We start from the raw sequence: 16,404 nt of genomic DNA on the forward strand, positions 1-16,404 counted from the left end.
TCTTACAATAGTCCCTAATAAGACGTGGCAGCAAGTCCCAGTGCACTAGGGAGGGCCCTTAGCAACAAACACATGGCAGGACAACTGGGATCAGGAAAACCTTTCGCCAAACTCAATTTTAAGAAGAAGATTCAGATTGGGAAAACATATGTTGAAGATTTGAAAGGACCTTCAGACAATGGTGTTTTAAGGGAATGCCTGATGGGAGAAAAACAAGAATGAAAGGAACTGGACATACTTCCTTCTTGAGAAAACATAACATCTCAAAAGTGCCCCATCTTTTTAGAAAAGAAAGTGGTCCAAAGAAAAAGAACTTCTGTTCCTTCTTCAGGCATATGTTTCTACTCTTATCCATGATGTGCACTATCTAACTTGCTCTTGGGCAAGTTTTGATAAACCATATAGCAATTATTGGGTGGGTAAAAATATCTGAATTGTTTCAAAAGAGAAACAACCCAACTGTAACAGAAGAACAGCCACCAGCACCAAAGCTGAGAGCTGCCACTTGCAAAGATTTCAAGATTTGCTTGCAGAAAATACAGTATTCAAGTTGAATGCAAAAAGCCCGCTGTATTATATGACTGAATCACTTCTTACCAGGCTGCACCTTCACCTCAGATAGAGCACTCAAACAGGCTTTTTTTCTTTCATCTCCTTTAGGGAATGGCCTAGAAAGATGAATGATATTTTATTTATCTGCATACTATATATTAGTCTACATACTAGCCTCAAATTTGTTTAAAATTTATAGAAAGTCACTAAAAATGTTTCTTCCTGTAACTACAAAGATCTCGTATTGGACCACTTCTACAGAACTTACAGTCTCAATACCTAACCAGAACATTTTCTATCTTAATAAAGGTTATAGTCTTTGCTTTGTAAACTTAACATTGATCTGACATACAGGTTATTGACAGACCCAAACAGCATAAGAGATGTGAATGAAATATATGAAGGCTCTTCTTATACAGAAATTTGAGCATAATTATACCTCCGTACGCACTGCTATAATGATACCAATATAGTTTTCCCTTGTGGAACTTATTCTAGAATAAGAACATTGCTAACTGGAGAAGGACAAGCCAGCAAAATGCCTATGCAATTACATGCCTAATTTGTTCACATACTTAGCATGACTGCAGGTGTCAACTGGATAATTGGTAACATGGTTAACGATTAGTACATACAATTACCCAATTTGCACAGGCACTTGTGTTAACCATCTATTGAAATCAGTCACACAATTGCATGCTCACCTGGTGCAGCAGCATGCAAATGAAAGGCATTACTTATGCTCTAGTTTTAAGCAGTAGAGCAGATTACTGAAGCAGCAATGTAACACTTAAGATAATGACATCATCACAGATGATACATCTGTTCATTTATGCCATCTACAAAGCAAACAGCATCTCCTCTATGTTGTCTTTACATTGGAGATGCACAAAAACCAGATTCATTTTAAGGCTGGGGTGCAAAATGCAATGGTTGAAAAGCACAATTATTATCAGTTGCTTAATTAGGATTTCATACTAACAAACAGTGGATTGATTTCATTCTAGTATCAACATATTCAGATCCTAGCCATCCCATTTAACTCATCCCACTGTTGAAAACACCTTAACGTGCACATAAAATGATGTCCCTGCTCATTGCACATGGACTAGATGACCTTCAAAGGTCCCTTCCAACTCAAACTATTATGTGATTCTATGATAGAAGGCACCTAATATTTGACTGTTTCTGTGATGAAGTGTCCTTTAGCCTGATGCCCTTATACTGGTGGCTCGCAAAGCTCCATTTTAAAGGAGGTACATTCCAGGAAATACATTTTATATGACTTTCAAATGTTTTCATACACCAGAGAATGTTTTAAAAATATGCAATGAAACCACACTTACAGATTTCGAGCTTGTGTGCTGAGCTGCTGCCATCCACTGGCAAGCTTTATAAAAGTTAAGTTACGTATCTTAACTGCAGTCTTTACAGTCAACAGTGAGAATCTCTCTCTGAGCAGGACTTTCAGTTTTAAGAGATCAACAATCCAATGTTTATGACACCAAATCTTTCTCCATAACCACAATTTATGAATGAAAGAAGATGACTTACACATGCAATAATAACAATCATCTTTGTATTACACTGCACAATGAAATCTCTTTGCAAAGAGGAAAAGACAATTTCATGGAGTTTTAGCGGAAGGCAAACCATCTACCTATGCTTGAGTCTTTCTGGCATGTTTTTGGTTTGTTTATTTTTAAACTTCACACAAAATATTGATAACAAGTTATAACACACAAAAAACCTGGCAGTCGATCTGGTAGACCTAAACAGAGAGGTGCTGTTTTTTCTGCCTGAACCAAGCTCTACTTACTTTTCCGGAGAACATTGGTAGCATATCCAAAAAGTTAAACTAATGATGCAGGTCGCAACTAGACTGATGGGATCTCAACTAGGACAAGAGGACCGATTGCTTCACCGATTCCATTCTTGTATCAGTGCGCTTTTCTATGGAACCTCATGCCACTATTACCAACCACAATGTATTTGATAAAATCATATTAAAACCTAAAGTTCAAGTGCATGATCATCTACTTCCAGAGTAAAGTTATAGCTGCTTCAGACTGCTAGCTCAAAACACTAGAACTGAGATCAGGGCAGTGTACGAATTATCCCTAAAAGTCAAACTAAAATGAGCGTTCGTATCCTACTACAACTCTTAAGTTACATTTAAGAAAAAAAAAATCCATTTCTTATCATATAAGTAATTAATTATTTTTTCCTGAAAACACTATCCCAACATCCCTAAAAGCAACTTAGCCTCTTAATCAAGATGCTGGTAATTAACAGAACAGTGAGCCCCAAAACAGTGCAATTTCTAATGTACGATACTTACTTGATGATGGCCGAAACGTTGGTGATTTTATTAAAGAAATCAAATTCCCGTTGGTAGAACTCCTTGGCTGGGCCAGATAATGAGCCAGTTATCTCCTCTACCAGCTGCTCCAGAAGTTCCCCAATATCAGCTGCATGTGAAAAATGAAGGATTTGTTTGAGAAGCTTATTTCAGAAAGATAAATTATATGGATGATGGAAATAGCCACCTTCAGATAGTATTCAATAAAAGGTACTGATGCAAACATTGCCACATCTCTTCCGATGCATTCTGTCAGGCAGAACCTTTTTACAGAATGTGCCCTACCTCTACAAATGAAAGAGAAGTTCCTAGCTAAAAGGACTCCTCCTGCCAAGAGAGAAGCAGGAAGGAGATTTAGTCTGAACTGAGACAAGGAAAGGAATCCAGCTAGATTACATTTTAAAGCACTCACGATCTTTTTGGTGTCCTTCTTCATCCAGGTAGATATTAGTTTTCATGTTCCAGATGAATTGGTGAGCCAAGAGCTGGGATTTGGCAGCTGCCCACAGGATGTATTCTCTAACGTAACCCATCTGCAACCATATCCAGTCCAGTAAGGATCAAAGATCATTACAACTCCAGCAGACTCGATACTACTGCTTCTAACAGCCATTCTTCAAACTCAAAAATATTAATGGATGTAAAGAAGACCTCTGACTGTCATTCACATTGCTGAAAAGACCTTTGAAGAATGTCAGTGTATTTTAACAGGTAGAGAATTGACCTAAATGGTTTTCAGCTTTATTACTGACCTACTCCATTATTCTAAGCAATCTTCTTCCCACCTCTGTGCAATTTTCTATCTGTTCTATTTGGATTTCAAATCTCTTTGAGTTTAGGGCATCTCCATGTATGTGTACAACGCACAGTGCAAGAGGCACACTGATCTTGCTTGGCATCCCTAAATGCTCCTGTCATACCAGAAATCTAGACAGTGTCAGATGGACTGCGCATTTTAGTGGCAAGAACTGTACGTGCTGGCACAGTTCCACAGAAATTCCAGAAAGTAAGAACAAACTCACAGAAGAAGCTGAAGTGTACAAGACAATCCTACTCATTCCAGAAGTTGCATTCCCTTTCCTCTACTTGCAGCTACTTCTGTAGTCTGTAGAGGTTTATATGTTTGACTGATATTAACAGACAATATGTCTGATGTCCATACTCTGCATTGCAGAGGATACTTATCTATGCAAAGTTCTAAAAGAATGACTAAATACGGTCACCTACGCTACTGGCTGGGGATGTCTTCACCTGAAAATAACACATTGACCAGAGTTCATATATCTTGTGGGCCGGTAACAATGAACTCTGAATTTGGTTGTCAAGCTTTACTTCTGCCTTCTGCAAGATGAAGCTAAGATCCGATTTTACACACATGATGAAGTATAAGACACCCCTAGATGTCTTCTCTGGTTAACTCCACAGCAAAATGATTAAGGATAGTGATCTAATTTCACTACTGCTTGTCTCATGCAGACCCTCAAAAGCTTTATTCATATAGAGTCCTCAACTGGGGTTTCCCATACCAAAATCTCTTTCCTGACAGATCAGCTACAAGCCTCTGGTTTTTCAAGTTTACCTGTTCATAAAAGAGGTGCATCCAAAGCAAGGCAGTCTCTAGAGACACTAATTCTTCTTCTAAGTATTAGATATAGGACAATAATAAGCAGCATTAATTTAAGCTTAAATTTTGTCTGATTTGCAGTTCTAAGTCTAAAAGTTGCTTTAAAAAAATCTGTTTTGTTCATATGCAGCTGTTTCATACCCTCACCTTGTCATACCGAAGTGCCTGCACAATCTGTGGAATGTAGAATAAAATGGCATCCTGAAAAAGAAAAGATGGCAGGGTTGTTATTGTTATTATTTTAGTAGTCAGAAAGAAAGACAGGTGACATGCACAGAGAAAAGCTCCCTTCAGTTAGCTGATGAACAAAACACCACTGCCTCTTTATTTTAAACTCTATATATGCCAGCTCCTCAAATCAAAGTATTTTTCTGTGCAGTTACTCCCTTCAAAAGTATCATTAATAATAATGTATTTTACAGTCCTAATACAAGTCTGACAAATGCTAAAAATCCAGGCTTCTGCTGCTTTAGAAGAAACACCTTTCCACTGAGAGAGGATTCAAAAGGAACAATTTGAGAAGAGCAGTCTGAAGAATTCAGCTTAGTGTGATTTACAACAAAAAAGTTGCAATTACATGAGCCAGTATTATGTGGGACAATCAACTTCAACTTTTCATCCCAATCTATTCACATCCTGCAATGTGATGTGCCCATTTGACATACACGTCCCTCCATGCTATTAAAATGAAGCCTGTGGCCGTAATGATTAAGGCCCTAACTTTACTCAGAGTGTTAAGGCTCTCTTGGAACTCAGCTTACCGGAGGAAAAGATCGCAGGACTTTAACCCCATACTGAGCTGTTAGAGGATGAGGTGGATACATGCTTGAAAAATAGGAAAGGCCAGTTGGTGGATCTGTTGGTGCCCAGCAGAGAACATGGCTGAGCTCAGGTGCATCAGCATCAATTGTATGCCAGGTAACCAGGTACTGAAAAAGCAGGTCAGACACGTTAGGAGTTTATAGCACCCAATAATGTCTGGGTAATACACATCAGACAGTAATGCTATAATCTAGTTCCACTAGAACGTACACTGTGTTAAAACAAGACTGCATCTTCCAATACATCTGAATGAAAGAGGCATATTGGGGCCCTGTGACAGCATAAATATTCACAAGTACCTTTATTGCTTCAGGAACATCACTAACAGCTCCTGGGTCCAACCGAACCAGACGAGTCACTTCTGTTCCAATAGCTTCAGTGTTCTTAAATCTAAGTATAACCAGGAATACAATAACTTCATCAAAAAATTTTGACAGCCTCTTCTATTTATGTGAAGATGAGGGCAGCAAAAGGCAGAAAAGTATATGCTTAATAAACAAATACTCCAACTATGAAATAATGCACACTGAGGAACCAATATGCAAAGAGGATTCAGGAACAACTGGTCCTCATCCAATGCTTTTATATAAACCACTAGTATTTTAGCCCGCTATTGGATTCTTGGCTGAAATATACTGTCTGGGATTCCACAGAAACCAGTGTGCAGAACTCTACTTGGCAAAAACTATCACTGTTGTAAGGGGGAAAGAATTTCCTTTCCCTTCCAGAGCCAACTATGCTAATTCTCCTACAATACTTACTAAAGTGCAAGCCAATAGCTAGAACACTTCATTCAAAGATACTTTGAGCACTGTTTAAATGCTATGCCTGCTAGTGGGTTAAATGCAATTAAAAACCAAACATGATTTCTTCTGAATGAAACACCGTCTAAGTGTTAGCCAAGAATGGGTGGCAGGATAGTGAAGAATGGGTGGCAGGAAAGGAAACTGGACTCCACTAGAGCCTGAGCCAAATGAATATACTAAGTAATCCAGTTGTTCTCATTTCACAGAGAAATGAGAGCTAGTCTCAACCAGCTGTGAAAGTATGCAACGGGGCTGTAAACAGGAGCAAGTGCCATCAGTACAATCATGGAATTCTTACAGTGTAAGTACTCATTCAACTTGTAAGGCAGCAGGAATTACATAATTTCTTTCTTCTGAAATATCTCACCTGGTAGGCAACTGTACAGCAAGATGAGGAGAAATGCTCCAAGCCAGATTTACATTATCCTTCCATTGCTTCTCGCTAAGACTGATATACTTAGACCTCCAGTTTGCTACACTGCTCTCTCCAGTTTGATCCAACTCTAGCTCAGGGGAAGACAGTGGATTGTACCATGTGATTAAGCGTTCAATCTCAGTAGCCTGAGGGAAACAGGAGGAAAAAAAAAGTGTTTCCTGGAAGAAGAAACAACACTCCCAATTTCATACTTCAGTTTACATATCCTGCAACAACAGGGTGTTAGAAATTCATGCAGTTTCCCCATTCTTCTGATGACCCACCAGCAATGACAGCAGTAATGTTCTTCGCTTCATGTAGTACTTGTGTAGCTGTGTACCTCTGTTAGTCTTCTTAGACATTCCTTGAGAAAAGGATAAAAAAGTTTTTAGTGGCTTTTGTTCAGTATGTTAAATGCTGCCTTCAAACTGTCCACACCTGGCAACATTAACACATAAGGGCTGAATAACCACAGGAAGCTTGTAAATTTAGATCGGAGTGACTTCAGAAAGTCAGCACTGCAGCCACTCATCGTGCAATTGTTTTCCAAATATACGGAGTACAACAGGCTACAGGGATATCAATTTAGCCAGTTTTGCATTCACTTTAGAAACATGACAGCCTACTAAAAAGAAAAAGCACATGGTTTACAAGTGTACAAAAACACAGCCCCCAATCTAATGTCACTCTGCTGCCCACAAAAAGCACTAGGGGCATGTTTGCACAAACAACGCCATTTCCTTACAGGATTGCAATATATCCTGACCTCCAGTCTTACTTCTTCTGCACTACAGAACTGAACATTCCATCAAACAAAACAGGTACTGATTGCTACCAGTACGACTTTTTTCCACCCCCTCTCCCAATGTTTGGCCCTGGTAATTAAATACCCTGCCAGAAGAAGAAGAGCCTAATATTAAAGGTAAATACTGACTTTAAGTAACATCTATATATCAAATATGCTGTAAAGTTGGCTGCAATGAGCTGGTTACAATAAAAAAGATACCTGATTTTTTAGATATGGTTGACATGCCACTGGACAAAGGGTAAGTGTTTATCCATCCTTGTGTAGCCTGTTGTCGAGATCCAACGTTGATATCTAGGTTGCTCCTGGTGTCTTGATTATCTAACAACAGTGCACAGATATGATGTAGAATCCAGTCAAAGAAACAACAGACTTTTGAAATGGCACATAAAGGAACTCACCAGGCGGCACGAGTTGGCTGGCTGTCAGATACTTCTTGTCTGAGAACATCGCTGTCCAAAACTTGATCAATATGCTGATATCCTCACGAAGCCTCTTTTCCCCTTGTGTAGGGAACTTTGAGGGACAACTTAAAGAAATCACACCAATAATGTGAAGTTGAATGTATTAGAAAAATACAAAAGCCACAAAATCCTAATCAAGTGATATTCCTTATTCTGACCAGAATCTGCAAGGACGAGACTACACATCACTACATTTTATCTTCATTGCTTTATTCTGTCTGACTGAAGAGTACCAACTTCCTATTATAATTTAAAATTAAGCAGCAGTCTGTCAGCATCTTGGATTCATTTGAAATTTAATGTTATGACTGATTGACCTTCTCACATTCAGACATTCCTATCAATTATATGATGTTCTGTTGTGCCCATCTCAAATGGTGAAATAATCAGATTCATTGTGGGTGTATTTTCAAAACAGTGAAACTGTATTTTAGCCACACACTCTGTAACAGCAATTCTTTACGTCTTATAAATCTAGGTACAGTTTTGAGCATTGAATAAACTCCAAAATAAGGAAAGAAAGAAACAGAAACATTCCTGAAGGTACTGCTTTATAAACCACCCATAAAAACTGGGACTTGTATCTAAGCCTCTTTGAGATGAGCTACACAAAAGCACAAGGAAAAGAAAAGTTTCTGTTAAAATGGGAAAAAAAGGAAAGGAAGACGTTAAATCACTAGAAAAGAAAGACAGCTGATGCTTTGAAGTATCATGGGCGGTTCAGGAAATCACACACACACTTTCAGTGAGAAGTTGCACATAAAACAGTACCTGAAATAATCAAAGGCAGTTGAATAAATCTTTTCTCTCAAAACGTTTCGAATAGTTGCATTTGGAACCACATCAGCATGCAGCAAAGACAGCCCCAGAGTCAGCAACCTAATAAGCAAAATAGTTAGAAAATGAACATTTTGGCATTCCTAAAACGGTGACCAACGCAACACCATACAAACCACAGCTACAGCTGTAACTCTATTCAACTCATTGAAAAGTGTCTGTTTCGGAGCTCTTGTCAAACTGTTTTTATTATCATCAGTCTGTTCCTACAGCTGTGACTACTGAACCTTAGAAAGTTGAAGTCTGCAAGGCACAAAAAGTGAAAACAATTGATGGAGTGAAATTATCCCCAACTGATACATTGACTGGACCCATGATGCAGGCAATTCACTACACGAAATTATCCCATGAAGTTTTCTGAAGCACCAAAAATTATTTTCAAGCTAAAGTGAAGCTATTTCTGCTCTGAAAACAGAGCTTAGACTCTACGTCATTCCAGATTTTTAAAGGAATTTTCACCACTTGAAGCCAAGGACAAGTAACACATTTAGTGTTTAGGTTTTTTCTCCCAACCCTCTATGACATTATTTCTTCCACCAAGGAAAAAAAACAAACCTACTCACTTAAATCGGGGTCCAATTGCTGCCACATGCCGATTCAAACTGCCTTTTGCCCCTCCAATGTTCAACGAAAGGGACCGCTGGAGCAGGCTGGAGAAGATCTCTATTTGGTCAGAACTGCAGTACTTGGCTATTTCAAATCTCTGCACCAAAAACTGAGACAGAGAGAAAGATATGCTGTGCTTTCTTTGACCTTTTTTCATCTCAAAAAACCCCCAGTCTATTCTGCTTCAAACACCTTTCTACTCCTCAATTATTATGCTCATCTAAAAAGACTATGTCTCCTGGCTTTGAGGCAGAGGGACTACCATCATGACTCCACTCCCTTCCCAAATCATGAGAACAAATAGTGCAAAGAAGCTTAATCACAGCATCACTGCAACACCGCCATACATGCGACGTTCAGAAGAAATACACACCTCTATCCAGATGTAGTGTGGGGTCACCTCTGGCGGACAAGGCCTTGGCTGGCTTTCTTCTGAGGCTGCTAATGGATCTGCTTCTTTCTGCTCAGCAGAAAACAGGCCAACTTTCTGCTCCACTGTCATTTGCCAGGCTCCTGCCATTTCCCGCATGAACTGCAAAAAGGAGGATTACAGTTTTTCCTGTTTCAAGAACAACTTCTTATACGGAAAGCACAATCTTTCTCCACAGGGCACACAAGAATCTAATACATCAATTAAAATTCACTGCAACATTAAAGAAAAGGCAGAAACAGGTCTATAAACCCCACCTGCAATAAAATGTTTCTTTCAGATCCTAAATTACAAAGGGAAGAAAGACTTGCACAGAAGTTCAGCTAGTAACAGAAAGACTAAGAGCAACACCAGAAGAGCACTGTATTTTATTGAGGAGACTGAACTTTTAGATCACCTGGTGCTGTCCTTCCTTCCCCTCTTCTAAAGGTTACTGCCTCTAGCACCAGGACAGCAGAGACAAGCATATGCCAGGTTCTCACACAGTCTGGCCCCTGAGCACAGACAGCTGATGAAGCGCACAACATAAAGATGGTACGTAATTCAACTTTCTGAACCTGCTCTAGGGAGCAGCATCCTTTTGTAGAAAGGAGGCCCAGCAACCAAGGATGCTTATCTGATCTCCTCAACAAGATACAAAGAAATTTTCCAGAAGCCTAAGAGAAAAAAATGAAACCTTAAGAAGTTAAACACTGAAATGTGGATGTAAACTGACCTGAATAAATTTAGATTGATGATTATCTCCAGCAAGTGAAACACTTAGTGCTCACTAACTGGAGCAATTACCAGAGGCAGCTTCCCCAGCTGTGTGTGGGCTCTCACTACACCATGCTGAGTTGCTTTATTGCTATTAGATTTATCGCCATCTCACAAAATACAGCTGGTCTAGCCTGTTACAGGATTAGGACACTTGCAAACCCATTTTTTAAGCAAGTGTGCAACGCCAGATAACAGAGGCTCTGGCTGATGAGCAGGGTGATTTCTATTTCTTTTGAAACACCATTCTATAAACTGTTGTAGTTTAGAACCTGATTCATTGGCATCTCAGCAGCAAAGTAAGTTGCACAGTTGAGATCCTAACAGCTTTCCTTTGCTGTATCATTCCTGCTGCTGAGAAAAATCCATTTCCCACAGTCCACTATTGGCGCTCAGACTTCCAATAACACATGAACAGAGATTTCCTGGCAGGCTAAAGTGATTAACAATGCATTTAACATCCTTACTTAATACAGATTCACAGTAGCCGTGAATCTCTCAAAATTTTCTCTTCCCTCGCCTTGCACAGGCAGAGGAAGAGCTGTTAAACAGCTTCGTACCGGCACTTCTATTCCATTCTTGGCAGCAAGCAGCCACTCCCAGCAAGCAATTGCTGTTTCCATGCCGTGTTCATTGAACATTCGCAGGGGTCCCCAACACAGATGATGAAGGAGCTGGGGATCACAGTCTGAAAACAAACATACACTCAGATTTCTCCAACAAAATAAGTAAATGCTTTTCACATCAGCATGAAATTGATGTGCACAGTATGTAAAAATCAATTCCTAATAAATAGCTTCTAGTTTAAGTTAGAAGCGAAGGCTAACTGAAAAAAAACCTCAAATCACAGTTTTGCTTCAAGTTGATGCATACCGGGTTTGTATACAGATAGTTTTTGTAGTTCATTACTCTTGGCACTCACAGCCAGAATGGAAAGCAGAACTCCCATTTGTTTTTCATTACCTTTGCTGCTTATTAGCAGTGCAGTCAACTTAAACATGGCCTGGGTGTAGAATTCAGTGTGGCCTGACTCAAGGGCATCATTCAGCTCTTTGACCATCAGTTTATTCAGGTCAGATGTTCGTCCTGTAGCATTTGAGAACTGAATCATTCCAGAAACCTGTAAAATATAATGGGTTTTTCAATAGGGAACAATATTTTTAGGAATTTAGTTTAGCATTGGTCATGTGCTGATTAAGGAACAGAGACATCTTTTTCTACTACTTTGCTAAATCTTTAGCTTTATGTGCAATCTAAGAACTTTCTGCAAGACCAACAGTAACATGATCTATTTAATAACCTACGAAAATTATACCCTTTATCTGTGCTTAAAATAACATAGAACCATACAATAATCTAGGTTGGAAGGGACATCATCCCCTGAAAAGCCGTGCCAGAGCTCATGGATACTCCACACTCATGAGAAATCCTGTACTTACCTCTCCTGCATAGCGGTTGCGCAAGTTAAGAGAAGCCATGAAGTTGGAGTAGTCCTTCTTCACACAAGTAGGTCTTTCAGTTAGCTGGGTTGCCTATGACCAGACCACATGTAGGTGTTTACACTGTTCATATCCAATCGTTTGTCTTTTTTTCTTTTTATACCTTCACACATGTTTTAAGTTCAGTTTTCCTTATGCTTATGATCAGAATAGTATCAGGACTATTAGGTACAACAGTACCAGGACTGATAAAAAGTTAATACGGAACATGTGCATTTATCCCATGGATACAGTTTGAAATATATATATAGTTGGATATACTTTTTGAAAGACAAAAAACCCAAACCATATAAAGGGTATAATCTCTGGGACTGCTGCTCCCTTTTCATGAACAGGTAAGGGAGAAGAGAGAAGAGGAGATGCGATCTTGGTTCTGCCCTCTCCATGCAACAGTTTGCTGAACTGACAGTAATGCGCTGGAAAGAAGATTTTGTCCCTGTCTTTAATAAGTACGCTAGTAATCCATGTTTCCCTTTGCAGAAGCACTCAGGAATTTGTGACTCAGAGGTGTCTCCTCAAAAACAAACAAACAAACAAAAAGAATGATTCCTCATAGTGTAAAATGAATTTTTTATAATGAGTATTTAATACTAATATACAAGGCCAGCAAAACCACCAAAAATTCAACACTCCTACAATGTTTTGCTTCAGTACTGCTAATGGCTAGCTTGGCTGAGCAACAGATAAACTTTTGAGAATTATTCTTATTACACATCTTGGAAATAAAATTTGTGTACTATCATCTTTGCATTAGCAATGTCCAGTCCACAGGAATAAAGCAAAACAAACTCATAGCAATTTGAAAGCTTTCTGAAAGAGCTTTTGTTACTTGGTTGACATGCAGGAGGGCCTTAATAAAAACAAATACTGTTAATATATTAAGAAAATGAGAAAATTGTTTCTCTTCTTTCCTTTCCAGTTGTAAAGTTTCTAGTTTCTGCCAGCATAGTCTTTTTTCTATCAGTTTTTTCACCTTGCCCCTTTAGGGAACTATGTGACTGCCTTCCTGAGTCCTCAGAGTTCTTTACTCTGTTTACATTTAGTGACTGGCACTGTCTAGAAGGACACTAACAGAACCAAAAGGAAACCCTGCTAAAGCTGGGAGTGGAGGCAGTTTCAGAAAACTGCTAGAAAACAAGCTGGCTGATGATACAACAGATTCTACTGGATGTTTCTTCAGGAGATCAAAAATTAGAACCACAAATGAGAAAAAATGAACTGTAAAAAACTGCATATAACTGCATAAAATGTTCAATGCAAAAGCATGTTTTGAGTGAACCTATGTAAAACTCAGAGCAAATGGGTGTCACCTGACACTCATCTACGTTACTATTCTAGAAAGCAGCTCATTTCAGCCTTACACAAAGATACTACTTTCCAATAATTAAAAATCATCTATAGAAAACTCTTAAACAGCATTAGATAACAGTTTTATTTTCTTGATTGTTACCATCTTACTTTTCAGTATTTTACAGAACAACATGACTGGCAGATACCTTGATTTGATATGAGGTATCACTTTCAAGTGATGTTCAAGTGCTATGACAAAGATAATTTAGAAAATCTGTGTTATGTGGCTATACTGAATTTTGTAAAATTAGCATGATAGCTCTACAGGTACACAAATGAACAAACAAGAATTGTGTCCAATACTCACGCCCAGAGTGGTGTTCTGTCTGTTGTAGCCTGCGAAGTGCAAAACACTTTCTGTAGCCATAGCCAGTCCTGTGTGCTGGGACAAACCCGATACCCAGTTCTGATGTTTGTTTAGGTACTCCTGACAAAAAAAAAAAAAAAAAAAAAAAAAAAAAAGTTTGTTGGAAAACTACTGTGTTTTTCAAAACAAGGAAGCTCATAAGCAAGTGTTGCATCATCATAAACTACCAGAAACTTAATTACACATATACCTGACAACAAACAGATTGTCTCTACTCATTCCTTTTAGGCACTGTTCCCCCAGCAATAACAAACTCTGAACGTCCTCCTAAATACGTAAGAGTAAGACTTATTCCATTTTGTAAAAGGATAAAGTTATCAACATAGATACTTGAAGGCTGAGGTCTTCTTTAAAATGAATCGCTTTTCACAAGAAGAACCTTACAAAAGGAAGTGTTTTGGAGTCCATGGAAGAAGGGAATATAATTAGTTATCCTTTCACATAAGGATAGAATGCCCTGGAGTTCTTTTTTTAGGGAAGGAAATATAAACTTCAGGTAGATTTGCAGTGTCCAAGATCTTGAGCCTCCCCAGAAATTCTGTTATCAGCACTAAGTTAGGCACCTCTAGAAAGATTAACCTGGACTACGTAGTTTCTTCAGCTACTCACCAAGGATTAGAAGAGACCTACATTTTGCTATAATGAGACTTTTTGTTCACATAAAAGGTATTTTATTTATTTTACTAGTACATAATAAATAGCCTTTTGTAATCTTTTCTGGTGGTCTTATGACTGCTTTCTACTGAACTATGCCACATGTGACCATTCACTACACTCATGCTCAAATTAAAGTCTGTAGTTTACAGTGGTCTCATCTACTAGCAGTGTTTCTCTGTATTTAAAAAAAATAAACACACCAAAAACACAAAACAAAAAACCATAAAGGCAGAAAAGAACATCTTCCCAAGAGGGAAACAAGAAACAAGTTTTACATCCTAATCACACGTTTCAGTCCAGCTGATATTTTCAGCTAATGTGGCAGCTCTAAACAAACTTTGCTAAGCAGATGATTCCACTATACCAAATTCTGACTTCTGAAGTAAATCCAGAATGATCAACTGTCTACAAACCTGTTATTTTCAGGATACTTAGGTTTGGACTACATGAAAAGTCACATCAAATAAAAAAATTCTAATTATCCTCTGTCAATATTATGAAGGAAATCTTAGAGCAACAGAAAATTTTACATTATGCTTGAATAGCCAGAAAAATAAAAAACCCCACCTAATTTAATTCTAATTTTGAAGATCTATAAAAATCAAATTTTCACAGAAGCAGGCTCATTACCTGTAGATGAGATTTTGTAACAGAGGGAGCCCATTTCATCGCTTCTTGTAGAATCATCCCACAGCGTGCAGCAAAATCCTTGACTATACTCTAGAATTAGAAAGCATCAATACAATCAGTAAAATACAGGACATTTAACAGGAGGCACTGGCTTTAATGGTGTAATAAGTAACACAGGGAGTAAGACGGTTGCAGCAACACGATACAGTTAAAATTTTCTGTAACAATTAAATGTACCATTGATAAGCACAGAACTGTCACACTTCAAGTCAAGTAAAATATTAAGATTCAGAAAAACATAAATACCAAGTGTCATATTCTGCTTGAAAAAACTTGTCTAGGGAAGTATTTTAAAAAAAGGACCATTCAGAGTAGCTCACTAATTTATCTCCAAGACATAAAAAAAAAATCAGGCATTATTTTGTTCTTTGATAAATCAAGGAGGACCACCTACCTCTCTGGCTTCATGTGTGTCAGGGACAGTTATTCTATATGGAGCATCAGGAATGTCATAGTATGGTTGGTCCTTGTGTATGTCCTAAACAAAAACAATTACCAACTCTCAGCAAGATAAAATTCACTATCACTTAATTTGAACACTACAAGTAGCACTCTCCCCAAACAAGAAGCCTGATTCACCAAAACCTTTTGCTAATATTTGCTCTTAAAGTCAATTTGAACATCTCTAAAAGAAACTTTGTAATCGTTTGGGTTTTAGTATAAATACTTTTAAAAATCCAAAGCCCTCTCCTCAACATTTAGTACAAAAACAAAACTCTCTAAGGCATTTCCATCTTCAAAAATACTAATATGTAATAAATTTAAGGAATATGGATACACTTACACAGACTGCAAAGAATATAATCTGACAACCATAATTCATAAAAAAACCCACAAACCAGACAAACACCACCAAATTCTTATTTCAAATGAGACAGTTCTACAGTTACAACCCAGAATTGGTAATCCTCTGTTTTATTCTTGATGCTAAATTTGACTTTCTGAAACACATTTGACAACAACTTTCTAGCACTTCTTATTTCACAGAATTTAAAATTAAGATTTTATCAATCTTAATTTTGTTTTGCTTTTATCACTAAGAATTCAAATAAGTATCACATAAGTGCAAAACAAAGCAAAAAAAAAATATCAGTTCTATGAAAGAAAAAGGAACTTACTGCACTAAGAGACAGCGACAGTGTCTGCAGAATATCTAGCATAGTCTTCAGCACAGTTCCACTCCACAACAAGTGAGGAAATCTAGAGCAAGACAGGATTCAGAAACGCAATAACCATGGTGAGCTGAGGAAGGAAATTATCTTATCGAGAAATGGAGCTGCTCAAAGAGTTAGCTATATACATCACTAGGTAAGCTCATACTCAACAGAAATCACAAAGCTTGCCATGGCTCACAACAGTCTA

At 38.1% G+C, this 16,404-nt stretch overlaps 1 protein-coding gene across 1 annotated transcript in view; it reads right to left on the minus strand.

Moving 5' to 3' along the window:
• PI4KA (phosphatidylinositol 4-kinase alpha) overlaps positions 1–16,404 on the minus strand; it is a gene marked incomplete at both ends in the record, with an annotated part of 61,787 nt that overhangs the window by 7,793 nt on the left and 37,590 nt on the right. The window contains 20 exons of the mRNA XM_082007645.1: positions 598–668; positions 2,894–3,023; positions 3,327–3,447; positions 4,686–4,739; positions 5,300–5,467; positions 5,660–5,750; positions 6,534–6,727; positions 6,866–6,945; positions 7,588–7,707; positions 7,788–7,915; positions 8,622–8,729; positions 9,251–9,402; positions 9,667–9,825; positions 11,040–11,167; positions 11,443–11,599; positions 11,919–12,011; positions 13,636–13,755; positions 14,983–15,072; positions 15,437–15,520; positions 16,161–16,242. Of these exons, the coding sequence (XP_081863771.1) occupies positions 598–668; positions 2,894–3,023; positions 3,327–3,447; positions 4,686–4,739; positions 5,300–5,467; positions 5,660–5,750; positions 6,534–6,727; positions 6,866–6,945; positions 7,588–7,707; positions 7,788–7,915; positions 8,622–8,729; positions 9,251–9,402; positions 9,667–9,825; positions 11,040–11,167; positions 11,443–11,599; positions 11,919–12,011; positions 13,636–13,755; positions 14,983–15,072; positions 15,437–15,520; positions 16,161–16,242 (2,330 nt within the window). The remainder of the gene's footprint in view (positions 1–597; positions 669–2,893; positions 3,024–3,326; positions 3,448–4,685; positions 4,740–5,299; positions 5,468–5,659; positions 5,751–6,533; positions 6,728–6,865; positions 6,946–7,587; positions 7,708–7,787; positions 7,916–8,621; positions 8,730–9,250; positions 9,403–9,666; positions 9,826–11,039; positions 11,168–11,442; positions 11,600–11,918; positions 12,012–13,635; positions 13,756–14,982; positions 15,073–15,436; positions 15,521–16,160; positions 16,243–16,404) is intronic.

The sequence above is a fragment of the Phaethon aethereus genome (genome assembly GCF_964289735.1).
Source record: "Phaethon aethereus genome assembly, chromosome: 17".
Lineage (NCBI taxonomy): Eukaryota > Metazoa > Chordata > Aves > Phaethontiformes > Phaethontidae > Phaethon > Phaethon aethereus.